The 24474-nt window shown below is 50.5% G+C and overlaps 12 protein-coding genes across 12 annotated transcripts; 6 read left to right on the plus strand and 6 right to left on the minus strand.

The window, feature by feature from the left end:
* Positions 1 to 37: 37 nt before the first annotated feature.
* Positions 38 to 734, plus strand: LSM12 (Lsm12p; the record flags this gene model as incomplete). Its single annotated transcript, XM_076683860.1, has 2 exons — positions 38 to 78; positions 128 to 734. 2 exons carry the CDS (start codon positions 38 to 40, stop codon positions 732 to 734), a joined length of 648 nt encoding a protein of 215 aa, XP_076541907.1.
* A 521-nt stretch (positions 735 to 1255) lies between these two features.
* Positions 1256 to 2158, minus strand: TRVA0_011S01816 (uncharacterized protein; the record flags this gene model as incomplete). The annotated part of the gene is made up of 1 exon (XM_076683861.1): positions 1256 to 2158. One exon carries the CDS (start codon positions 2156 to 2158, stop codon positions 1256 to 1258), a length of 903 nt encoding a protein of 300 aa, XP_076541908.1.
* Positions 2159 to 3171: 1013 nt separating this feature from the next.
* TRVA0_011S01838 (WD40 repeat domain-containing protein) lies at positions 3172 to 4181 on the plus strand (the record flags this gene model as incomplete). The annotated part of the gene is made up of 2 exons (XM_076683862.1): positions 3172 to 3251; positions 3302 to 4181. The coding sequence occupies 2 exons, from the start codon at positions 3172 to 3174 to the stop codon at positions 4179 to 4181; spliced, it is 960 nt and encodes a 319-aa protein (XP_076541909.1).
* Positions 4182 to 4300: 119 nt separating this feature from the next.
* Positions 4301 to 5419, minus strand: TEP1 (putative phosphatidylinositol-3,4,5-trisphosphate 3-phosphatase; the record flags this gene model as incomplete). The annotated part of the gene is made up of 1 exon (XM_076683863.1): positions 4301 to 5419. One exon carries the CDS (start codon positions 5417 to 5419, stop codon positions 4301 to 4303), a length of 1119 nt encoding a protein of 372 aa, XP_076541910.1.
* A 251-nt stretch (positions 5420 to 5670) lies between these two features.
* CPT1 (diacylglycerol cholinephosphotransferase) lies at positions 5671 to 6940 on the minus strand (the record flags this gene model as incomplete). The annotated part of the gene is made up of 2 exons (XM_076683864.1): positions 5671 to 6820; positions 6891 to 6940. 2 exons carry the CDS (start codon positions 6938 to 6940, stop codon positions 5671 to 5673), a joined length of 1200 nt encoding a protein of 399 aa, XP_076541911.1.
* Positions 6941 to 7735: 795 nt separating this feature from the next.
* On the plus strand, positions 7736 to 9871 carry VTC4 (Vtc4p; the record flags this gene model as incomplete). The annotated part of the gene is made up of 1 exon (XM_076683865.1): positions 7736 to 9871. The coding sequence occupies one exon, from the start codon at positions 7736 to 7738 to the stop codon at positions 9869 to 9871; it is 2136 nt and encodes a 711-aa protein (XP_076541912.1).
* Positions 9872 to 10325: 454 nt separating this feature from the next.
* On the minus strand, positions 10326 to 11051 carry GPI11 (mannose-ethanolamine phosphotransferase GPI11; the record flags this gene model as incomplete). Its single annotated transcript, XM_076683866.1, has 1 exon — positions 10326 to 11051. One exon carries the CDS (start codon positions 11049 to 11051, stop codon positions 10326 to 10328), a length of 726 nt encoding a protein of 241 aa, XP_076541913.1.
* Positions 11052 to 11507: 456 nt separating this feature from the next.
* CFT1 (cleavage/polyadenylation factor CFT1) lies at positions 11508 to 15663 on the minus strand (the record flags this gene model as incomplete). Its single annotated transcript, XM_076683867.1, has 2 exons — positions 11508 to 13352; positions 13405 to 15663. The coding sequence occupies 2 exons, from the start codon at positions 15661 to 15663 to the stop codon at positions 11508 to 11510; spliced, it is 4104 nt and encodes a 1367-aa protein (XP_076541914.1).
* Positions 15664 to 17260: 1597 nt separating this feature from the next.
* Positions 17261 to 18193, plus strand: OAC1 (Oac1p; the record flags this gene model as incomplete). Its single annotated transcript, XM_076683868.1, has 1 exon — positions 17261 to 18193. The coding sequence occupies one exon, from the start codon at positions 17261 to 17263 to the stop codon at positions 18191 to 18193; it is 933 nt and encodes a 310-aa protein (XP_076541915.1).
* A 301-nt stretch (positions 18194 to 18494) lies between these two features.
* ADE2 (phosphoribosylaminoimidazole carboxylase ADE2) lies at positions 18495 to 20204 on the minus strand (the record flags this gene model as incomplete). The annotated part of the gene is made up of 1 exon (XM_076683869.1): positions 18495 to 20204. One exon carries the CDS (start codon positions 20202 to 20204, stop codon positions 18495 to 18497), a length of 1710 nt encoding a protein of 569 aa, XP_076541916.1.
* Positions 20205 to 20896: 692 nt separating this feature from the next.
* On the plus strand, positions 20897 to 21682 carry TRVA0_011S02014 (uncharacterized protein; the record flags this gene model as incomplete). The annotated part of the gene is made up of 1 exon (XM_076683870.1): positions 20897 to 21682. The coding sequence occupies one exon, from the start codon at positions 20897 to 20899 to the stop codon at positions 21680 to 21682; it is 786 nt and encodes a 261-aa protein (XP_076541917.1).
* A 1248-nt stretch (positions 21683 to 22930) lies between these two features.
* Positions 22931 to 24362, plus strand: MAD3 (Mad3p; the record flags this gene model as incomplete). The annotated part of the gene is made up of 4 exons (XM_076683871.1): positions 22931 to 23815; positions 23871 to 24069; positions 24122 to 24301; positions 24358 to 24362. The coding sequence occupies 4 exons, from the start codon at positions 22931 to 22933 to the stop codon at positions 24360 to 24362; spliced, it is 1269 nt and encodes a 422-aa protein (XP_076541918.1).
* Between the last annotated feature and the right edge of the window lie 112 nt (positions 24363 to 24474).

The following is a 24474-nucleotide window of genomic DNA, read 5'->3' on the forward strand; positions in this document are numbered from 1 at the left end:
GCCGGCCTCTCAAACCTTCACAACCCACCAGGGAGAAATGAGTAACTGGAGCTCGATCGACTGGGTAATCGGCCTGAAGTAAGTAGCTCGAGTGTCCCAGATTGGGTAGAGGTTAATTATTCGGTAGGGTCAAGGTGACTACGATCCTTGACAATGTCATCACGGGCAAGGTGTATGCGTTTGATGCGGTGACCAACACCGTGACGCTGGTCGAGGAGCCCGAGCCAGAGGCCACTAACCGGCTGTCCATCAACCCGCCGCCGGTGAGCCCTTCGGCAGTTAAGGGTGGGCCCAATTACCGCGTGGTGAAGACGTCTTTTGTCAAGGACGTAGCGGTGGTGGATAAGCCGCGGGCGGCTCCCAAGCCGCACGGGAACCCCAAGCAGGCATTCGCCGCGGCGGAGCCGGCCATTGGGTACGTTTCGGTCAACGCCGCCGCGAAGCGGCTCCAGGAGTCGGTCAAAGTGGCCCGGGAGGCCATTCGAACGACGGGGGTGGGGGTGTCGCCGGAGGGGCAGATGGTGTTCAATGCTGTGAATAAGACGCTGCCGAGCGAGTGGGATGGCAAGTCTATTATAGTCGTAGATGAGATCCGCATTGACCCGCCATACGTGCCAGAGACGTGCTCAGTGGGCGGATCTAAGGCCAATGGCAACTCTCAGGCACTGGGGCTGGTCCAGAAGATTGTACAAAGCGCCCAACAGAGAATTGCCCGGGAGGTCAAGGGGGGCTAACTAGTCTTGTGTAGTTCTGCGCGGGGTTGTATTGTATATTTATATGTATATGTACTTTGAACATATATGCCATTGCTTACTTCATTCGTTATATCTCTGCCATAATTGTCCTGATCTTGATATATTGTAGTCCGTATCCTGGGTGTGGAAAGGGACAATATAGCCGTTACTGGTATATCATATCTTTCGCAAAAGGATTATCTGGCATATTTTTTGTTGGTTTAATTCACATAGCTGGGCAAGTTCGCCCTAGGCAACGGACTTTAATCAAGATTATTATTTTTAGCTGGGCAAGTTTGGTTTTCAATTGGTAATAAATATCCAACTCTACAGATAAGACGCTTGGAACTACGTTGTCGCGAATTGATTGAGGCTTTATTTTTCAAGTTTTAATGAAGAGTTACAAATTGGTTATGACTCTAGCTAGTATTATGAGCAATTGCTAAACCATTGCCCTCGCTATCACAATGAACAATTTGCACCCTGTAATAAATAAAATAAATAAGGGGTATCAGCGTCACCTAAATAACGGTGTCTAACGCTTCGCTTAGATCATCAACGACTGAATGAAAGTACGGCTCGGTTTCTAACTCACCAGCTGCCCTTTTATCCATAGACTGGGATCCCTGCGCTGCTTTAAGCAGCAGGTCTCTCGAGGATGCTTTATTTTTTATTGTAGGGGCATTCACCCTGGTAGCCGTGATAGTACCAGTAGTAGTTTGGGCGCACTTATTATAAGCCATCATCGGCGCAAGATTCTCACTCGGAGGAGTAGACAGATTCTCATTCGGAGGAGTAGGCGGCAGCTGCAATGATTCATCACTTAGGACTCCTTTTTGAATTGGAGTTCCCTGCAAAGCATACTGACCCAACAATACAACTTCAGGATAACTAATAGGAGTAGGCGTACTCGGAATCTTGTTATGGCCCTCCCAACGACTGAGAGTATTAAATCTGCCCGTTTCAATTGATAGCGTATGCTTGTGCGTTGGTGATGTTGACATTGACGGTGTCTCAGTTGGCGAGCGTATTGCGCTGTTGGTCAATTGAGCCTCCAAAGCATCCATCTGAAGCGTCAATTGCCGTACCTCTCGTTGCGATTTCATGACCCTACTCTCCAAAAACCTCTTATCCCTCGCTGAACCATTCAACTCGTTTTCCAGCGCCTCCTGTGTCGCCTCCAGCAGCGCTATATGATTCTCCAACCTTTGCGTTTTGCAAGATGTTCTGGACAGTTGCCTCAGCTCGACCCTCACCTTCTCGAGGTTCTTAGTCAGGCTTTCAACGAGACAATCTGAGAAATCAAGCGCCTGCTGAATCTCGAAACTCTGTTGCAGCAGGTCGGCATTGGTCTGCAGTAGCGTAGTGTTCTCCTCGCTTGCTCTCTGCAGCCTCATTGCCAGCCGTTCAGCCTCAGCCTTCATAGCGCTCTTCTCGCGTTCGCTAGCCTCGTATTCCCGGAGGAGCACCTAGCCAACTGTCGCGGCAGTCTGTAAATCACGTTCCAGCACAGCGATCTCGAGACTTTTCTTTGCGCATTCGCCGCACTCGAGAATAACCGAGCTATTGCTTGTTTCAAAAGAATCAACAGAAGTGTCAGCGCACTCGGATCGGTTGCTAATATAATCTCCAATTGACTCCAGAGATAGGTCTTCCATCTACAATACGCAAATAAATGTGTATATATATGTTCGGTGGCCGATCTCTCACCCTTCTCTGCGCTCCAGCTATGCCAACCTCATGGGTAGAGAAATGCCGGCCATTTGGGGGCTCGAGATTAGACTCAGATCCCGACGCCCGACGTGCAGGTCACGTGAATTTTCATGCAGGGGGTCTTCCCCCTGGCATCAGTTGTCGAGGCAACACACGTCTCCTTCGCCCTGGGAAACGGGCGAAACGCCTTAAATTACGAATTCTCATACATTGCATGCTATCAATTTCGATGATATCGATACAATACAGAAGGGTTGATGTGGGGAACATTTTTTTCTAGATCTCTCTGTCCAATGCTATCGCAGTGTGATGAATGATAATATCAATGTTATGTAGGGGGTGAAGGGATATAAAGATAACGAGTCTTATACAAGTCGCGCTAATGTCTCCGTGCCTCAATAGAATTCTAAGCTCTACTGCTATTCCGGCAAAGGGAAAGCTTCGACAGCTACACGCAGTTGATGGAGGATTAACTTAACATGCCGTCAATTCCCTTTCTAGAGCATTGATACCCGAATGTGGACACCCACGCCTATCCCTCTTTAATATTCCGTATTATATTTAGTTAATACTCCATTGATCCGACAATTTTCCACGACCTTAGCATGGATATCGATTTTCATGATACAGGTGCGGCTCAACACTCGCGCTCGCACGATGTGAAAAATCAAGTTAACATCGTAACTTAATCCTCACCTCCAACTGATCATCACCATCACCAGCCATGCTCAACACGAACATTGTGAACAATTTTCAAGCGACAATGACAGCAGACGAGCCAAACAGGAGTCGTTCACTAGTTGAGTAAGTTTCTATATAGAGAAAAAGGAGATGACAGGCTAACCCACTTGAAGACATGATATGGAGACCGAGATTCTAAGCGTAGACTGGAATGATTCCGGAGACACGCTCGCCATTGGGCACGGCTTGGGGGTCACGATATACGATCCCATCGACCAGACCAAGTCGTACCAGCATTTAGGGCTAGAGGTTAACCACGTCCGGCTGCGCGGAGATCACGTGGCCGCTGTCCATCCAAATCACACAATATCGTACCTTAATCTAAACACCAGCGAAATCGTGACGCTGGGCGGGAGCAGGGGCCATGATTCGTTCGTCAATGCCGTGGACATCTCGCCCGAAGGGCTTGTCGCATCTGTTGGCGACGACCGCACTGTGCTGGTGTGGGAAGGGCTCCAGCCGCGGTCATTCCGATTGGCCGCTCCAGGGCTTGCAGTACGGTTCTGGGATGATAGCGACAGCGATCGGCTCGTCGTGCTGGAGCAGGGAGACAAAGTGCGCATTCTCGACTGGCGCAAGGGAACGTGGTTGTTGACGGTGTTCCCCGGCAAGCCTGTAAAGGCAATTGGCGTGCATAATGGAGATCTTGTCGTAGTTGGCGACGGGTGGTGGAACAAGTACAACATCCCGTCGCTGAGTGGAGGATGCGGGTATACTCCACCAACTGACAGTGCGCAGATCATCTCGTCAAACCGTGGCAGTGACTCAGTTTATGTTACGGCTGGAGACTTTATCGCCCATGCCTCGACTCGAGAGGTCAATCTGTACGACCTTGAGACCCCTAGTGAGCATGGAATCTCTGCGCAGTGCGACGTGAGCGAAGTAAGGGCACTCGCACTTCATCCACAGGGTAACGCGTTGGCTGTTGCCTCTAACCATTCCTTGTTTATCCTCAACACCCCTCAGAGCGAGGTCATCCTTCACGGCATTTAATTCTCAGCATCACCAGGTACTTCCTCAACACATCCATCAACGAGGAATCCCTCAACGTAATGGCTCCATTAAGCTTCTATCACCATGTACTCCCTCAACGCAATGGCTCTATTAATCAATTAATTGGTGGATATCACGCGCCAACTAACTTCCAACGCTGTGAATGCCTGGGTTCCTCGTTTGTGAGTTCCAATAAATCCATCCATCTCCTTCCACGGTACAATGGCACTACCATGGCCCGCGCCGTGCGACTCAAAGAACACATTGAACCATACGTGCGCTGTCGAGTGGACTAAATAGAACTTCTTCTCATGGCTAAACGCAAACTGAACATCCGGCCCAACGCAGAGCTGGATCCCTGTAGGCTCCATGACAACAATTCCGCCTTCCTTAGACACTATATCCTTCTCCTCAAACGAATACTGCTGGACAGGCTGCCCCGTCCTGTCAAAAGTAGAGCATGTCATCGTCAGGTCCAGATACTGACAATCATACAACTTGACCTGCTCTATCTGCACGATTGTGTCGGGATTATAGCTGCGCTCATTAGTAACCCAGGTCTGGAGATACTGTAGATACCGCCGTTGGCTGAGAATGGAGACCCCCGGGCCAAACCCGGGTCGCATTCGCTTGGCGGTGAACAGATCAATGGCCTGGTCCCATGACAGGCTCTGTTTGACGATGAGGTACGCACAGGCAATGGTTCCCGACCGGCCTTGACCGGCCTTGCAGTGCAGAACTGCTATGTTCCGCTCGTCAATAGTGAGATACTTGTCGATGGCCGCCACCGCATCTATCATGAGCTGGAACGGCGGCGGGCTGTGGTCTGTGAACGGGTAGTGGCTTACCTGCCCGTAGAACTCCTTGTCATCGTAGGCGCCGGTGGGTTCGGCCCGGAAGTTGTAAACGCGCCACTTCCGCCCGTGGTTTCGCTCGAGGAACTCCCGCAGGTCTCTGAGGTTCGTGCGGTACCACGTCTTGATGAACTCGCTCGTGGGCATCGACGTAACGATGATCCGTGGCGTCACGTACGCAAGGTCGAGCTTCTGCGACCCGTCTTGGTACTGTCTCCTAGGCGATGCCACAGCATACCGCAACAGGGCACTCATATTACCAAAAATCCAAAAAAAACCTCGTATCCACTGATTACCGTGGGGTTGTGGATATGTGATGGGGTTGATGTGATGTGATGGCACGGCTGATTGTGAGCCGCACCCCCCCTTGCGGCTCCACTTCATGGAGATTATTGGGCCAATTGAGTCCCTCCGCGAAGCGGAGCTACGGGAGCTCGAGGGCTGGCCCTCGAAAACACTCCGCAGTTAGTGTCAATGGGGGGACCAGTCCCCCCAAACCCCCCTGGTGCTCCACTTCGTGGAGGTAAGAGCTCCGAGAGTGCTAGCAATTGGGGGGCCAGCCCCCAAACCCCCGGGGCGACGCTGCACGTCGAGCGTGGAGTATATATCCCTTTTTATTTGGCTTATTTAACTTTTTACTGGTCCTTCTTATCGTCAATTGGATGCTTAATAGAGAGACACCAAATATCCAAATACTCGGTGATTTCGTTGACCACCTCTGTAATGAAGCAGCCATAAATGCCCACAGAAAGGCCGAGCCCCGCGTAGATAACAGCTAGCCCCGTAACCAAACTGTCCCACCCCAGCTCGACACCGATAACATGGGCGGCAATTCCCACAGACGGGAGAAGCAGAAGTGGGTTCCACACAGGGAAAGCCTGCTTTGACACATGCGCGAGAATCATCCTGCCTACAGTAAGCGCAAAACCGGCGCCAATTGTGATAATCAATGGCAAGACGTAGTGATGCAAGATCCTCGGCTCAAGGTAGATCCACACAACCACCGTCGCGTAGAACAGAATGAAAGGCAGAGTCTGCACCAGAGCCGGGGTCTTCCTCAACCCAGCCCGCTTTCGTGCCTTGAGGACGTTGGACGTCGAGTGTATAATGTTGAAGAACAGCCCTACCGCGGCAAATACCAGGTATGCGTCGGTAAAAGTCATTTTGCGCAGCAGCTCACACTCCCCGAGATACTGTCCGACATACTGCTCAATGCCAAACTGCTCTACAACCTTGAGCTTCCAGATGCCCGGGCCGTAAATACCCGTGACAATGTAGATGGCTATGACGATGAGGATGCCTTCGACCGGGCCCGAGAACACTGACAGGAACAGAACGCCCGTATGGTACTCCTCCCAGGTCGTGAGGTAGAAGTTGAAGAGAGTGCCAAACTGCGCAATGATTACCTCCCATCCAGAGCCCATAGTCGTCACCGAGGCGAAGAGAAGTACCTCCAGAGTCGTATTGCAAGCGTCGACGCAGTGGTCAAACAGCTCTCCGAGCGGTCCACTCTGGCCGGTTCTTCGGGCCTGGGCGCCGTCGCACGAATCAAAAGTCTGGTACATGAAGAGACTCAGCGCAAAGCAAAAGTACACCCAGCTCGGGTACTCTTGGTCCAGCGTCGGGTTGTAGTAGAGCATGAGCCCAATGTTCATCACCACAAAACTGAACCCAGACAGCGTGATCAAATTCGGCGCAAACCATCTCGGGAACAGCTTGACGAACTGCATGTAAAACGGCCTGAGGACATATCGCGATATGATTGATCGATCTTCTCCGGCGTACCTGCAAAAACCCGGCGTCTTAGCACTTTATCCTCAAAGCTGAGCCAAATGGCCCATTGGACAAAACTTACTTGTACTTCTTGAGCCCGGGAAGGGCCTTAATCGGCAGGAACACGCCCATCTTGCCTCTATGCTTCGATCTATCCACTCCAACGGAAAATGTCGCAAGAAAATTCATCCGACCCTCCGGGCAGGGCCCAACTTTGAGACGACCCCGCGCGCGCATCGCAGTTTCAGCCGCATGAGCCGCTCACCGCGGGGCACCACTCCTACAAGGCACTCACGACAGGGCTCCTGTCATACGCTAGAAAGTCTATAAATATGGGGGGACCAGTCCCCCCAAACCCCCTTTGGGGCTCCGCTTCGCGGAGGGTTCCCTCTCTCTGGAGATGAACGAAGTATCCCCCATACAATTGAAGAAGCCCCCGGTGACGGCGAGTCCCGAAGTTTTTTTTCGCACGGCTGTGCACCCGATGATTCGTCACCCTGGTACACAACCAACCGCGGTATCTTCTCCATAGGGTACTCAGATGGAGCGCTCGTGTGCTCAGATTGGTAGCCCGCTACTCCTACGGAGCGGTAGGTACCCTTCCTGTGGCCAATTGCATCGCTATACATGCCCTCTCGCAGTCTGTGAGCAAATGGTTGGCTACGAGAAACCCGAGTGGGGGGGTGCATACACGGCGCTATGTGCGTGGTGCGTGCGTGCGCACGCATTAGGGGGCTGGACTTCAGCACGTGGGCAGGATCGATGATGTCCATTGTTGGAATACTTTCAAGGCCATGGAGTGAGAGGGGGCCTCGAGAAAACGTGTGTATATGTACCGTTGCCCAAAGAAAACGCTATATATGTACCGTTGGTGTGCCTGAAGATTGAATTCTGTTAGAATCCTTCGTGCTCAATCGGTTATAATCGATGAAGTTTGGCGAACAGCTGAAGTCGTCCCTTATCAAAGGGTACTACTACTACTATGTGTCTTACGACGACCTCAAGCAGCGGCTTAAGACCGCGGACGGCTGGAACGAGCAGCATGAGGAGCGATTCGTCCAGGAGCTCGAGAATGAGCTCGATAAGGTTTATACCTTCCAAAAAGTCAAGACGAGCGAGATCAGCCGGCGCATTAAGGACGCCGAACAGGAGGTAGCGCGCGTCATCCGAGCCGTCGAATCGCGCCAGTACGTCGACGAACAGGCGTTTGAAGACCTCGAAGAAGAGCTCTCGGACGTCATCGCCGATGTCCACGATCTGGCCAAGTTCACAAGGCTCAACTACACGGCGTTCCAGAAGATCATCAAGAAGCATGATAAGCGCACCGGGTGGGCGCTCAAGCCCATTTTCGCGGTGCGGCTCAATGCCAAGCCATTCTTCAAGGATAATTACGATCCGCTGGTGGTGAAGCTCTCAAAACTCTACGACCTGGTGCGGACAAGAGGCAACCCCGTAAAAGGTGATAGCGCCGCTGGTGGAGCCCAGCAGAACTTCGTGCGACAGACGACCAAGTATTGGGTTCATCCGGACAACATTACCGAGCTTAAGCTCATCATCCTCAAGCACCTTCCCGTGCTGGTGTTCAACCCAAACAAGGAATTCTCCAAGGAGGATTCCGCCATCACATCGATCTACTTTGACAACTCGAGTCTTGACCTGTATCGGGGCCGATTGGAGAAGAGCGAGGGCGCAGAGGCGATCCGACTGCGATGGTACGGCGGCATGGACTCTGATCAGATCTTTGTAGAGCGTAAGACGCACCGAGAGGACTGGACGGGCGAGAAGTCGGTCAAGGCGCGATTTGGCATGAAGGAGAAGCACGTCAACGACTACCTCAAGGGCAAGTACACAGTGGACCAGCTCTTTGAGAAGGCGCGACGCGAGGGTAAGAAGTCGCTGCAGGAGATTGAGAACCTGGAGTCTCTGGCTCGCGAGGTTCAGTATGCCGTAGTCAAGAAGAAGCTGCGCCCTGTGGTTCGGTCCTTCTACAACCGAACTGCCTTCCAGCTGCCTGGCGACGCGCGAGTGCGAATTTCGCTCGATACGGAGCTCACAATGGTTCGGGAAGACAATTTCGACGGACTTGACCGGGCCAATAAGAACTGGCGGCGAATGGATATTGGCGTCGACTGGCCATTCAACCAGCTGAACTCTGGTGAGGCCGAGCGGTTCCCTTACGCAGTTCTCGAAGTCAAGCTCCAGACACAGCTCGGCCAGGAGCCACCGCAGTGGGTGCGAGATCTCGTCGCGTCGCACCTCGTCGAGGCGGTGCCCAAGTTCTCCAAGTTCATTCACGGCACGGCGACGCTGCTCCCCGATAAGGTGAAGCTTATTCCATTCTGGCTTCCGCAGATGCACGTCGACATTAAGAAGCCGGTTGTCCAGGACTATGGCATTGAGCATCCGCAGAACAGCTCCGACTACGACGATAGCGATCCCAACACGTTCGACGAAGAAGAAGCAGTGGGAACTTCGCGCGTGCGGTTCGCAAACAGCAATCCGTTCGCCGACGAGACGTCGCGTCTGTTGGGTGGAGGCGAGACGGCCAACCGCTACGAGCGCGGCGTTGTGGGCCAGGCGCTAGCTCCAATTACCGACGCTATGCGCGCCCTGGGGTCGTGGATGCACACTGCCTTCCTTGATGATACCCCGGTGTCCAGCGTGCCAGAGGGCACGGTGTTCATCCGCGACATTGAGGTGCCCGCGGGTAAGGAGATCTGTGTTCCAGTACGTATCGAGCCCAAGGTGTACTTTGCCAACGAGCGAACCTTCCTCTCGTGGGTCGAGATTGGCATTCTGCTCAGCGCCGTTGCCGGCGGCCTGCTCAACTTTGGCGGCGCCATGGCCGTCAAGGCCGCCGTCGGCTTCTACATCACCGCAGTGCTCACCATCTCCCACTCCATTGTCATGTACTGTTTGCGAGTACGCGATATTCGAAACAAAAAAGTCACTCGCTACGACGACAGGATTGGCCCCATGGCCATTTGCTTCGCCCTCGCCGCATCCACCGGCCTCAACTTTGTCCTGCACGCTACGGGCACTCCCATTGCATTACCACACTAATCTCATGATCGTACATAGTTAATTGCATGCTAATTTTGTTTTTTACCGACGGGGGTCTGGGGGCTGGCCCCCAGCTACGGGAGCTCGAGGGCTGGCCCTCGAAAACACCTCCGCTGCTAGTACTAATGGGGGGACCAGTCCCCCCAAACCCCCCTGGAGCTCCGCTTCGCGGAGATTTTGAGCTGTTACGGGTCATTCGTTACAGGAGTTTTGTAACAATTTTAGTGTTACAAAAAAGTTTGTCATGTTGTAAACATCACCGCAGGAATGGAGGGCCTGGGGGCTGGCCCCCCAGCTACGGGAGCTCGAGGGCTGGCCCTCGAAGACACTCCGCTGCTAGTAGTAATGAAGATGATGGACCGTATATGATTGCGGAGTACCCACAAGAATAATTAGATATTATGCTATTAGATGCTTTTTGTACATTTTGAGGAGGGCAGCTCTATCAATTCAATTAATCTCGCTTGAGCTTTCGGTACACAGCGCCAACGACCGTCCCCAGAGCAGTGCCGGCGTAGGCACCGGCAAGAATAGTAATTGGCCACTGCTGCCACGGACGGTCCCAGTCAAGGGGGATTGGAATAGCCCCCAGCCAGGCACCGAACCAGGTACCCACGGAAGCGCCGTACACGCCATTGAGCGGCAACTTGACCGAGATGATGTCACGCCAGATGTTGGAGTCCAAATTGTACACGTACACCAAAGGCTGGACCGAAAGCAGCGAGATGTGCACGGCGCAAAGGAAGGTCTCCATGACGTAGGAGCTCAGCGGAGCCCCAAACAGGATAAGCAGCGCAAACACCAGCGCCGACAGAATGAGACTGAGCACTGCGGCGAGAATTGCGCTCGACAGGGCCGTGCCAATGCCTGATTCGGGGGCCTTCTTGCCCTTCTTGGAGGCAGCCGGGGTCGAGTGGCCCTCGAGCTTAGCGCCCACACAGTAGGCGATCTGGATCACGGCCAGGAACGGAATTGCCTCGATCATGGCCCGCGTCGGGTCGTCCAGCAGGGTGCGCTGGAACATGAGGTAGAGGAACGAGAACAAGAGAACCGCGTATGCTGAGCTGTGGATCAGACGCTTCGAGGCATCCATGTTGGAGCTCGAGCGAAAATGCGGCTTTGCGGAGGCCTTGGACTCTGCCGCCGCGGCAGCTGACGACTTCGCTCGCTTAGACGACATTTGTTAGCCACGAAACAAGTCTCCAAGCGATGATTTTTTTCGCAGTGGGACAAGTCGTGGCCGGTCGTCGGGTTTTGGTTTTTCCGGCGCCAGCCGTGCCAATGAGAAGCCCGACGTTGATCAGTGCCCTGCTATAGCTAGGAAGGGTTTGCGTGTTTTGTTGGTGTATTTATTTCTAGCCAAGCAGAGCCGGCTGCTGGACTGGTCCTCAATGGCTGTTATACATTTTGTAGCCCCTGTTGTTAAATCCATTCTATTGCTAGATCCATCCTGCTAGATCCATCTTATTGCTAGATCCATCTTATTGTTACCATCTTATTGTTAGATCCATCTTATTGGTTAGATCCATCTTATTATTAGATCCATCTTATTGTTAGATTCATCTTATTCCATCTTATTGCTAGATATACTAAGTTGAAGCAATGAATAGTTCATTGGACTGCATGATATAATAAATTACATGTACTCTAGACTGTTTTCAATAGATCGGATTCGTCTCCACGCTTCTTCCAACCCTCGTCGTCCCATTTTCCGCGAGTAAAGGTACCGCTTCTCAGCGTCAAGGCCCGCAAACCGACTAACGATACCGTAATCGAGAACCGCTCGCGACGACTGACCAGCCTGGGCTGCAATGACAGAGTTAGTCTCACGGTGCATCCGCGGGTTAAGGCACGACACTTGTTCCTCCTTGTCGATAATCTGCTGCTGGAGAACGTAGAGCGTCCTATAGGCTGACTCGCTCACTGGAATTACCGCAGAAAGAGTCCCGTCGTCACTCCCACACAGCGGGAACAGCTGGTTCGACTTCACCGAAAGCACATCGGCTTCGTCGTTGAACATGGGCACGAGCCCCATGCAATTGGTCATGCGACCGGTAAAGAACTCCGACTTGCACAGAAGCTTCTGGCCAGATAGCGAACTAGGGTCTTCCGGATCGTACTCCAACAGCTGGAGCTTGCCCTGTGTATCCGCAACAATGAGCGACAGCCGCCCGTTGTTGATTGAGAAATCGGCAGAAGATATCTCCACGTCACGCATATCTTTGCCCATGGTGGCCATTCGGTACGGCTCCTGGCCAAACCCGGCCAGCCACACGCTTCTCAGCGCGTCGCCGAGAATCAGAAAGTTCTTGACCGCTTTAGCAGTGACGATGTACATGTTGAGGTCGAGGAAGGCAACAGGAATAATAGAATTGTCCTCCTGAAGATTTCGCACTACCACCTTCTGGCCCTGGGCTATGAGAAGGTGTCCCTCGACGTCACACAGCGCCGTAACAGCGCCCTTAACCGACTCTTGGGCCACTTCCTTGAGCTTGCGGTCCGTCTCAGGCTTTCCTGGCTCGGGAACAACGCCAATGGCATCGTAAACGTAGAATGTGCCCTTCGCGGCAAGATCCTCGCCTCTTAGTATGCTAGTACCGAAACTGAGGAACTCCTTCTTGCGCTTGGCCTTCTCCGACAGAGTCAGCACTACTGTCTTCAGGGTCATGATAACTTCATTATCTTCCATCTCCTTCTCGTCGATAATAGTCCAGGTCAGTGGAGAAAGCAGCTTAAGGGTACTCTTATATGAATTACCCTTAGGAATGTCCTCCTTGAGACCCGCTATTGGAATACCGTCTTCATCCACGTAGTCGTATGGCATCTCCTTCATCGTCGAGAGAGCATACACCTGGCCCGCTTCGTGGTAACAGATATTGTTGATCGTCTCGCCAAAATGCAGTCGCCGAGTGGGCCACGAGTGTCCATAGTCGAAGTCTGCGTCCAGGTATCCAATGCGAACAACGCCTTCACCGTCAGCGTAGGCGAATCCACGGCTAACTTCCTCCGTGTTGAACTTGCTAATTCCAGATACCGCTCCGGGACCAAATCGATGGATTCGCGTTGGGCCGTTGGCGTTCTTGAGCACCATGAGCGGACATTCACCGCTAACAAATAGTGCGGAGTAGTCGCCAACAGCAAGCTCTAGCAGCCGGATTCCTTGGAGGTACCCCTCGTCTGTATCGTCACCTACTCGCAGCCGGGCTATCGAGACTATATTCTGCTCCTTGGTAAATCTAATATCAGTCCCGTCTACTGTGAATAGTTTATACAGATAGAATTCGGCTTGATCGGTTAGTAGTGCGATATAAATGTCCTTCGTCGTTGCGTCGCCAAGCTGCGTGATAACAATTTGTTTGAAGTTGAACTCTCGGGTATACTGCGGTGCCGGTTTCTCAGCCGGGACACTGCTCAACACCGTAGGTAGCTTATCGATGCCTTTAATAGTTATCTGGGAGTCCGGATTTTCGATGTTAAATAGCTAGAAAACAGTTAGTGAGTTCCTCGTACAAGCCCCAAAGGAAAATACTTACAATAAGATCATTTTGTTTGCCATCTTCGACAATAAACGCACACACGACCCCTTCTTCGCTGGTCTCACTAGTGCTCTCGCCGTTGATACCTTCGTCGGAATTTCTCTTTCTCTTCACTCCTCGGTTCTTGCCTCCGAAAACACCAGTATTATTCAATGACGATGTCAGCGCACCACAGCACACCTTTGACGGAACTGGCAGGTCAACTTCCGCCAGGGTCGGCATCTCATCTCGTATTTCAACTTTAAGGGCAACATAGCTGTTATCGTCGAGCGATAAAAGCACATAGGGATCCTGGATGGAAATGCTAACGACCCTGCCCGCAGCATTATGTCTATCAAGGTCATACAGCCGGCATAGGTTGAACTCAGAATCATACAACATAATGTTCTCGTTGGTTACCTGCACCACTGACGTACCACCCAGTACGAGTCCAGCGAAGAGCGTTCCGTACTTTTGCTCAAACGAAGTCTTCTTACTCACATCCACCATCTGCTTATTCTCAATTTTGTACAGCACGCTTCGCTCTGAATCGCTGGTAATGAGATAGGAGTCAAACACTGAGCCTTCCTCCTTCACCGAAAGCTGGCCCATAATTTGATCTCTCGGGCTCAGCGCCCACACTTTTTCGCTGCGCGACAGCCGCAGGTCGCTGGTTACCACAGGCCGGATAGTCTGCTGAGAGATGCATAGAGAACCGCTTGCGTCCGCTCCAACGGCAGTGACAATATCGTAACCAGCGACTGAAGGGTCAGGGAAGCTCAAATGTGAGTTCATTTTCTTTGGTCTACCTACCGCCATTGACGCGATGGGTCCGTAATTGGGTAGTTCGTCATGGCAGCTTATCACCACCGGCTTGTCCGAGTCATTCTCGCCATCGCCGTAAATATCGTCAATGTCATCCTCAATCGTTACGGCAACTTTGCCTGTAGTTGATGACCGTTCTCCTTTCTTCAGCCATCCCAGGACCTTGGCGTTGCCTGTGTTGCTTCCCAGGAAAACGCTCCTGCTATCTATTCGCACCGCTGTTGTTGGCGCAGTAACCACTTCGCGGGTCGCAACCTTTGAAATCTTGAATCCATGTACTTTACGGCCTTCGATCTGGAACTTGATGATGTACAGCTCGCCGGTGTGCAGTACCAACAGCATTTCGCCAGTCGACCAGTCAAGATCGACTATCCGGCATTGCTCCAGTCTGATATTCAGGTCGCTCTGATCGGCCAGAATATGATTCGTGTCGAGGCGAGCCATTGGGTTAACCGCAACACCACTAGCCTTGCCCGAGGGGTCGACATGAATCAGCTGATTCGTGCCCACGAGAAGCACACCTTTGATGGGATTGCGCAGAGGAACAATGTCGTATGTGTCATAGGGCAAATTCTCGGCGGTAACAATAGCAGTACTCGCTCCTTGCGACAAATCTACCGAAAGAACGAGGTAATTTACTGTATCTTTGGCCAGTGGCAGCGTCCCCGTCCACGTTCGCTGGGTCTGGTAGAGAATTGCAAGTGTAGGTTCGTTGTATTCGTACAAAAACTCGAGCGAAACAATGTTCTGGACCCGCTCGTCCAACTTGCTGGCGCTAATGAGCACACTGGGCTGTGTTACTGGAGCAGACCCGCTTGCAGTAGCTAGCATTTCGGGCTTACGCGAGACGCTGCTCGACAAGGCGGCCGTATCATCAAGCAGATCGGCCTGAATAAACGGCAGAAACACCAATTGGTCTCTCTGGTACACAAAGCATGCCACTTCGCTCCTCGGATCTGTCTTGAGATACGCCGGGAACTCTAGATCAACGAAGTGCGAGTCGAACATCTCCTTTTCGTAGAAGTGTATACTAATAGGCGATAGCGACTGGGTGTACTTGTCCCATGTCAGCAGTGCCAGTTTGGCGTGCTTGTAGGCGACAAGAAGGCAGTCGTGTTCCGATGCGCTGGTCCTGATGCTGCGGATGTCCAGTACGTACCCGTCGAGCGGCCACTCTGCCACATGGACGAGCTTCGTGACTGTCTTCTCTGAAACTGCCTCTAGGTTCATCTCTGTGCCAATGAACGAGTCTCCCCCGTCCATGAGGTTCTCGGGCAGGCCGTCAGAGGCGTCGCCAGCCACGTCCTCGGTGGTCGTAACACTCTTGAACGTGTACAATTGCAACAGGGAGTGGCCCCGAACAACAACCAGGCAGGGCTCCCCGCCCAATAGGTTGCATACCAGTGAGTGGCTCACCGTGGTCGGCTGGGTCAGCTCCTTGTACACATGCATTGCTCCAACCCTTCGATCTCTGTTGAGGGTGTCGCGATATTGGGAGATGAAATATTTCACCGGTCGACACTCCACACTCCGACATGAAGTACCGGGATGCTCGAAAGTTAGATTTCCTCAGAGAATGTATGGCTTTGCTGTGTAAAGGTTTTTCAAGTGATGACGGCATCAACTACGATTGTTAATTTGGGAAGTTTAACTACTCAGACATGATCAATTGGGCGCTGATACAATATGGAGATTTTTGTACACTTGCTTGGTTTGGTTTAGTTTTGACGAATTGTCATACTATATTTGTCTGATTATGGGTTGAGATTTAGGAGATATGTATATCGTCAAAATATTGGTAATTATAAGGTACTTGTTTGTCACATTACACACAATTGGTCCTCATCAAATGACACTGTACCCAAAAGGCTGCCATGCCGAAGACATGCCATATGCCGACATTTTCGGTAGTTGTTGGTTAATAGAGCGACTATGAAATAGGTTATTTTTTATGGGCATGGCAGTATCTATATAATTCGCACACATAAAAGCTAATTCCGGTATACGATTTGATCATTTACTTGATAAACAGCTGTTAGCTTGGTACCGTTATTGGACAGTTTGCTGGTTAATGCTGATGAAGTTTTATACATGTACTAAAAAGGTCATTACCTGGTAGTGGGAACAAGCTTAGCCATTAGTTTTAAACAATAATTAAGATAGCTACTCTACGTACAGTGTAGCCAGTGAAATTTTTCTATTAGTGTCCTATGGATGTCAGCTTGGGCCAGCTGTAAGGAGGTACCAGTAAAATAATGGCAGCAAATGATGCATGCATATACCACTTCGACTCCCCTTTCATTTATAATCAATGGAGTCCCATTTGTATTCAATACTGTACATCTTTCAGTACATTATTCCCTACATACCATGTTTATATTGGTGAAGTTTACTACCTGGTACTGTATTGCCAGTACAAGCAATGACACACGACCTTGCTAAATGTTCTGAATAGCTAGTCTCTCTTAGCCCAAAAAATATTTAATCTTTCTGTGATTGACAGTTGCATCTTAAGATAACAAGATACGGGGCCAACGGTAATCCATGTGCTCTCACTAATACATCTCAAGAACAAGTATAGCATCCAGGCCACCTTACTCAATCAAAATTGTCTAAAAGAGAAGACGAACTATTTCGAAATCTCAGGAAATTTATGGCATCCATAGCCGTATTGGTATGATGAAATTGGCTGGATAACTCCCTAGGTTATGCGTGTAGTATATGATGAGACATAAAACGGCCTAAAGTTTGACCAGTGATGAGCGATGAGCATCTCAGATCGTCGATACACCGTTCCATGCATGAGTTAGTCAATCTGCCAATGGCAACGGCCCTATTCCGCCTCCTGTATCAATCCTAAACCTGGCAATAGACGGAAGAAGGTCCTCGGTAAAGAGTCAGCAGAAGGTATGGGTATCCACCTCCGATATCGGCGGGGTTGGCGGGGATCCGCTGGACCCCGAGCTAGATCCGGAGAACGCAGCTTAAAAGCGCCGAACGGCGACAGAACAGGAGAACTTGTATCTTTTCCCATCCTTCCAGCAGTAGTATGTCCGAAGAACAGCCCAGGAAGACGCTCAGTAAGCCAGGCGGGTTTCTGGCCGGCGGTCTCGCCGCCTGCGGAGCGGTGACCGTGACGAATCCAATTGAATTGATCAAGACTCGAATGCAGCTCCAGGGCGAGCTTCACGCCAAGGGGGAAGTTAAGAGGGTGTACACTGGTCCAATCCAGGGCCTGAGAACGATCTTCAAGCATGAGGGTCTCCGCGGGGTCCAGCGAGGTCTGTTCCCCGCGTATATCTACCAGCTTGGTCTCAACGGGTGTCGACTCGGGTTCTACGAACCGGTACGAGAGGGCCTTAACATGCTGTTTGGCTACGATATGTCGGAGCAGCAGTACCACCTCAACATCGTGGCCGGCGCCAGCTCAGGTGTTATGGGTGCTATTACGGGCTCGCCATTCTACCTCATCAAGACGCGAATGCAGTCCTACTCGCCGGTGTTCAAGATCGGTGCCCAAACCCACTACAAGAGCATATACGATGGTCTTTCGACCATCTTTAAGGCGGAAGGATTCAAGGGACTTTATCGGGGTGTTGACGCTGCGATCCTGAGAACCGGTGCCGGCTCGAGTGTCCAGCTGCCCATTTACAATTGGGCCAAGGGCATGATTGAGAAGTACGATATCGCTGAGAACGGCCCGTATCGACATCTCATGGCCAGTGCTGTCAGTGGCATCGGTGTTTGCATAGTCATGAACCCGTGGGATGTGCTCATGACTCGAATGTACAACCAGAAGGGCAATCTTTACAAGGGTCCGTTCGACTGTCTTGTTAAGACCGTATCTATTGAGGGCCCGCTCGCACTGTATAAGGGTTTCGTGCCCCATCTCTTCCGAATTGGGCCCCATACCATTCTCACTTTGATGTTCATGGAACAGACTATGAAGTGGATGAAAAAGCTTGAGGGTGTGCCATTATAGACTAGAAAAAAGACTTTGTATACTAATGATTTACGAATTACGCAGTTTCATTTATCGTGATATATGTAAGCGGCCTTCAATAATCTGTTCGATTTTTATTAACATTCTCACAAGCTTTTCGGGGTGAATCAACGTCTCCTGCAAAGGTATGTAACCCATTTGTATCCTGACTTCGCAATATCTAGGTAGTTATCGCAATACCTAGATAGGCTAATGCAATAACTAGTGGGCCATTGTTATATCAATTGCATTGTCAATTAATATCGTCATAATCTATTCTGGTTGCCAATAATTTTTACAGTTATTTCTTCATCTGGGTAAGGTATTCCTCATAACCAATAGAAATGAGCTTGTTGGTCTTGGCAAGCACCTCCTTCTCCATGGTATCCATATACTCCTCCAGCTTGATCTGGTAATCGTTCATGAACGATCCAAGGATTTTAATAGCCAGCAGCGCAGCGTTGGTGGAGTTGTTAATGGCCACAGTCGCGACCGGAACACCACGAGGCATCTGCACAATAGAGTGAAGGGAGTCCACACCGTCAAGGGTGGAGCCCTTGACTGGTACACCAATTACTGGCAGAGAGGTCATGGCGGCGACCATACCCGGGAGATGTGCCGCACCACCGGCACCAGCAATGATAGCCTTGATGCCCCGGGAGGCGGCTTCAGTAGCGTACTTGTTCATGGCATAAGGAGTTCGGTGTGCAGAAACAATCTTAACCTCGAACGGAACGCCAAACTTCTGAAGAATGGCAGCTCCCAGACTCATGACTGGCAGGTCAGAGTCGGAGCCCATGATAATACCGACAAGAGGGTGCGCGGAGGTACCTGGAATGCCCGATGGCACAACCACGCTCTCGTTGAAGGAAGTATTGAGCAACTGAGCAAGCTTCTTTTCAGACTCGCTCATGCTGCTGGAGACGATGTTGATATGACCGATCTTTCGCTTTGGACGGCTCTCCTTGCCATAGAGATGAACATTGCACCCGGCAATCTCTAGCGCCTTGTAGCACAGCTTCTTGGCGTCGTCAGGCTGAGGTCCACCCAGCACATTGAGCATGATAGCATTGGTATTGGTAGTGCTGAGGCTGGAGAAGCCCTTTGGAAGAGGCAAACCCAGAATTGCCCGCAAGTGAGCCTCGAATTGAGAAGTCACACAAGCATCCTGGGTGTAGTGACCCGAGTTGTGCGGCCGTGGGGCAATCTCATTGAGCAGGAGCTCACCGTTTGGCAGCAAGAACATCTCGACACCGAAGATACCGGCGCTTTCAAAGGTGCTGACAGCGCTCTCAGCAAGCAACTGAGCCTTGTACTGAGTAGACTCAGGCACTCGTGCAGGAGCATAGACGAGGTGGCAGATGTTCTCCTGGTGGATAGTCTCCACGGTTGGGTACGAGTGCACTGACCCGTCAACGCTTCGGATGACCATGACAGCAAGCTCCTTCACAAATGGAGCCCACTTCTCGGCATAGAGCGGTCTGTCGTGGAGCACTTTAAGAGCCTCTGGGATCGAGTTCTTAGACTCAACGACAAAGTTGCCCCGGCCATCATACGCCTCAGTTCGAGACTTAAGCATGTATGGGTAGCCGAACTCGGCGCCAATCTGCTCGAGACCCTCAGGAGTGCTTTCCACGCCCTTGGCATCGGCAGTGGCGATGTTGTTCTGGATGTAGTGCAACTTCTGGAGATACTTATCCTTGATGAGCCGGATAGTCGCCGGAGACGGGTGGATCTCGACGTTCGGATACTTTTTCTGGACTTCCTCCAGAGCCTCAACGTTCACATGCTCAATTTCAATAGTCAGGATGTCGCTCTGAGCTGCGAGCTTCTCAACGGCGGCCACGTCGGTGAACTTGCCGTCGATATGGCCTGGGGTAGCGTTGATCTGCTTCGCCGGGGAGTTCGGGGCATCAAGCACCAGGGTCTTGACATTCAGCCGATGGGCGGCTTCGACCATCATCCGGCCGAGCTGGCCGCCACCGAGAATGCCAACAGTTCGCGAGTCCATCGTTAAAATAGCTGTCACCAAGGGCCCTTCGTTGACCGAATATGTGCACGGCTTGCGATATTGAATTTTTCAATAATCAGTCATACTTAATTGTTAACTTTGTTGCTTAATTATTAAATATGTTGAATTAGATCATATATATAATTCATCGGAGCATATTGTCGGCCGGCCGGCCGACGTCTACTTATTGGTCCAGCTGGAGTATACGGTACGTATGACCATTACTAAAGAACGATATTCGATTGATGGTGTCACAGTCTAAAAGAGGTATCATTGCTGTGTTCCCGGCCTTGGCCGGGGTGGTTCTATAGATTGTAATTTTCGCCGTATTCAGAGATCACCATTGTACTTCGTAACCCTGCGTACTACAATGTAGTACTGCTAGCACTCGTGTATCTCGAACACAATAATGTAATCCCGGCCACGTACAGTTCGGTTGATCTCTACTCTATCATCTCAAGGGCATACTGAATTATTTGCCTGAAAGGCATAAGTCTTCCTTGGAAGGCGGAAAGCAACGGCGGTTTGACCTTCCTTCCTTGTCCCTTCTCAAACGAAACCAAATCAATCACGACATCAAATTGTCATCCTTATAGGTCCAAGTTTGCTATGGGGTGCTTTTGGCTGCAATGAACTGTTATACACGCCTGAATGTGACGTCTTGATCCGCTTCAAAATTGTGTGGAGACCTTATGCTGCGCCTACCCCACAGATCCCCTTCTTTCCGCCCTAAGTCAAGGGTCTGGATCCAGCAAAAATTGTATTGCGACAGGCACACCCCCAGGAAGCTCGAGAATGGTTTTAAATTTAATTCCAGAAGGAAGGATACTTCAACAGAGTCATTGAGTTCCTGGGCCACTCCAATAAGTACTAATAGAGGTAAGTCGTACCGCTTGGTGGACTGTCCTCCGATTCAGCTTGGGGATCACGTTACGTCTATCAATCATAGGAGACCGACCACAGGGTTTAGGGCCAAAAGTGGAGTAAGTTTGATCAACGGAACGAGCCTAATCCTAGCAGAAGAACAAGGGCTAAGTGGCACCGCTCTCCACCCCGGATTGTGTATAAATACGCCCCGTTGCATGAACTATTTGCGCTCCTTGCCCGCGGGGAGTTGGAGATGTCTTGCGAAGTATATAGGGGATAGGGGATCCCCCCGAAAAATCCATAAAAAACGGTTTACTTCTGCAATGAATGACAAGGACCAGGTAATGCGTCGAGAGTCTATGACTCGGTACCATTTGCGGGCCAACGAGATTCGTGACTCGTCGTTGATGATGAACCCAGAGCTGGACTCGGAGGACCACCGTCATCACGAAGCGATGACGAAACCCAAGGGTGTTACCCTTCCGGCCAATGAAACGTATACCCTTCCCCTGGGATACGGGATGAAAGGAGGTAAGGAAGCGGGGGGCTCACGACTCGGTGATGATGAGGAAGCGGACATGTTGGATCAAAAAAAGTTGAGAAAACATTGAAAAAAAAGGACAAAACCGGAAATAAAATATTCTTCATTCCTTTTAATTGTGTATGTAAGTTATTTTATATTCTAAATGTATTAAGCAATGAAAAAAAAAAACCCTTCGTAGGTACGGTAATTACTGCAATTGCAACTTACAAGTAAGTGTTAGTACTGCGAATTATAAAGTACCGGCTTGTACTATCTGGTCAGCGTATAATCTCAATTGGAGTAGATAGCGTACTTGTACAATCCTAGAAATGACTTCAAAGAATTCTACTATGGCTCGCTATCTTGGGAATACGGCTATCGTGGGAGTGCGCTATCTTTAAAGATTTGACAGTATTGCATTTACTCGAGAGGTCTATACAGTCGTGATTGAAATAATGATGGATCAATATCGACGTCTCCGTTACGTCATTCTGTAATGCGGCGCGATTGATGAGCCCCAGTACCCGCGGCTGATAGCTGATAGCTGAGACATGTTAGCCGCATTGTAGACATAAACCTCATCAATGCTCCTCTAGCTGGCAGCTATGACACTGATCATTGGGCTATACTTAGCGACATATACTGCGTTTTAGAAAATCTGGCAATTATAGCACCGATCTTTTGACGACATATGTTGCATTGTGACAGCTACAGAGGTACTTCTTCTATCGCGGATATATCAGTACATGCAGAATATTCACAGACATGATGATTACGGCACAATTCTTAGTGGTAATCTATAATGTTGGTCAGTCACCATGGCAAACATGATTTTGAACGCGGCTAACACCCATTCCTGCAGATTAACTCCATGTCTCGAGGATTCTGTGTATAAATATATAACTTAGACTGTTACAGTATAAAATGAACAGACGATGTATAAGAGTAGACAATATCACGATAAATCAACTTTACGAAGAAAAGGCTATTGGACGAATTGAGATGGGCAATAAGCTTTCCGCCGAATTGAGTCCCCACGTCCATAGGAGGCACTACTACGAACCCAGGCATTCCATTAACCAGAGCATCTCCAACGAAAGCCCCACTCCACCAAACGTCCAGACGACGTCCAGACGCAAATCTAGTACCGGCAGTACTCAGACCAAATCGAAAAGCAGAATGCAGTTGAAAAATAGAATGCCGTTGAGAATCTGACTCCGCATTGGTAATAAATGGATTTCCCGTTGAACGCGTATGTGCGTCGCGGGCGCAGCCGTATTTACGCGTTTTGTAAACATTGCAAAAAATAATACCGAAATATCCACCCCAAAACTAGATGCCTGTAGATATCCAGGAAATAGAGAACCAAAAGGAGAATATTGCTCCGCTGAGAGAAGGCCGTTCCGCTGCAGCCCTGGCGGAGACGTTCGCGAGCACTCCGCTCGAAGCGAAGACGTCACAACATGCCGAGCGGCAGCAGTTCGAAGAGCTCCTTGCCGGGGCAGACGAACTGGATGATCCCTTAGAACCCTATCTTGACTACATTAGATGGGTCAACGACAAGTTCCCCCAAGGCCATACCGCCGAGAGCGGACTTATACCACTGCTAGAGAGATGCACCTCCCAGTTCAGAGACACTTCTTACTACAAAAACGATCCACGGTACCTGAGGGTGTGGATGACCTACGTCAAATACTCGGACGCACCAAAAGAACTTTTTACATATTTGTCGAGGAAAGACATCGGCCAGCAGTTGTCGACATATTATGAAGAGTATGCCTCGTATTTGGAGGCCAATGGCCGCAAGCTACAGGCAGACGAAGTCTATAAGCGCGGCATAGATCTCGAGGCACGGCCGTTGGAACGCCTGAAACGGAGGTATCGAGAGTTTTTGGAGCGATTGGAAGCAAATCCGCCGGGTGAAAACGAACCGTCTTCCCCAGCTATGCCAACTGTGCGCCAGGCTCTCGCTCAGAAAGAGGCCAGATCAGACACCTTTGAGTCCGAGCCGACAAGCCGGGGACGAAGCGATAAGATCCAGGTCTTTACTGATTCTGGAGACTCCGCTCCGGCTGTAAATGCAGGAGGATGGGACACAATTGGCAGCCTTGCCAGTAGGAGGAAAGAGAATGTAATGGAAGCCCGTCCTTGGGCTGGAGAGAAGCTGAAGCAGCAGGTTCCTACCCAGATATCATCAAAAATGTCGATTTACAGGGACATGGTACGTCAATTCTACTTTTCTATTTGTTTTTTTTGATTTCTAACGCGTGGTATAGCCTGCCATTCCACAACCACCACAGCCAGTGCCGGGCAAGCGCCCAGAACGCCTTAAAGTGGCACTGGAGTTTTTGTACGACGAAAATGGGGAGGACTATTGCATTGAAGAGGTTTTGGCCCGTGCTCGGCGCACTGCTGATGCGTTTTCGCGCAAGCCAGAGTCCCCTAAATCGCATATGATGACTGTTCCCCTAAAAGGCGAGTACTTTCCCCCTTTTTTTTTGAATTATTTGAACTAACCGAGGTTTAGACTCTTCTCCAAAGGTCCCCGGGTCGCCTACTATGACAATGCATACCAAAGCTGCTACTGCAGAGATTTATGACATGTTTAACCAGCCATTGAAGGATGGATTTGACGACGATGATAACCAAACAGGGTATTCCATTAATTACGATGTGACTGAAACGAACTTCACCAACAACAACCAGCGTAAGTATCCTTACACCAATTTTTGAGTGACATGTCAAGTTAATGACCAAACCCAGTCTAATCGTCAAAACTTTTGCCAGTGGATTCTCATAGTGAACCCCATGATAAAACGCGCCATGATAAAGCAGATAAAGATGCCGCAGAGTTAGAAGACGTGCAGCAGGCTTATGAAC

Source organism: Trichomonascus vanleenenianus (genome assembly GCF_965637985.1).
Source record: "Trichomonascus vanleenenianus strain CLIB 3782 genome assembly, contig: TRVA0_011S, whole genome shotgun sequence".
In the NCBI taxonomy this organism is placed as follows: domain Eukaryota; kingdom Fungi; phylum Ascomycota; class Dipodascomycetes; order Dipodascales; family Trichomonascaceae; genus Blastobotrys; species Blastobotrys vanleenenianus.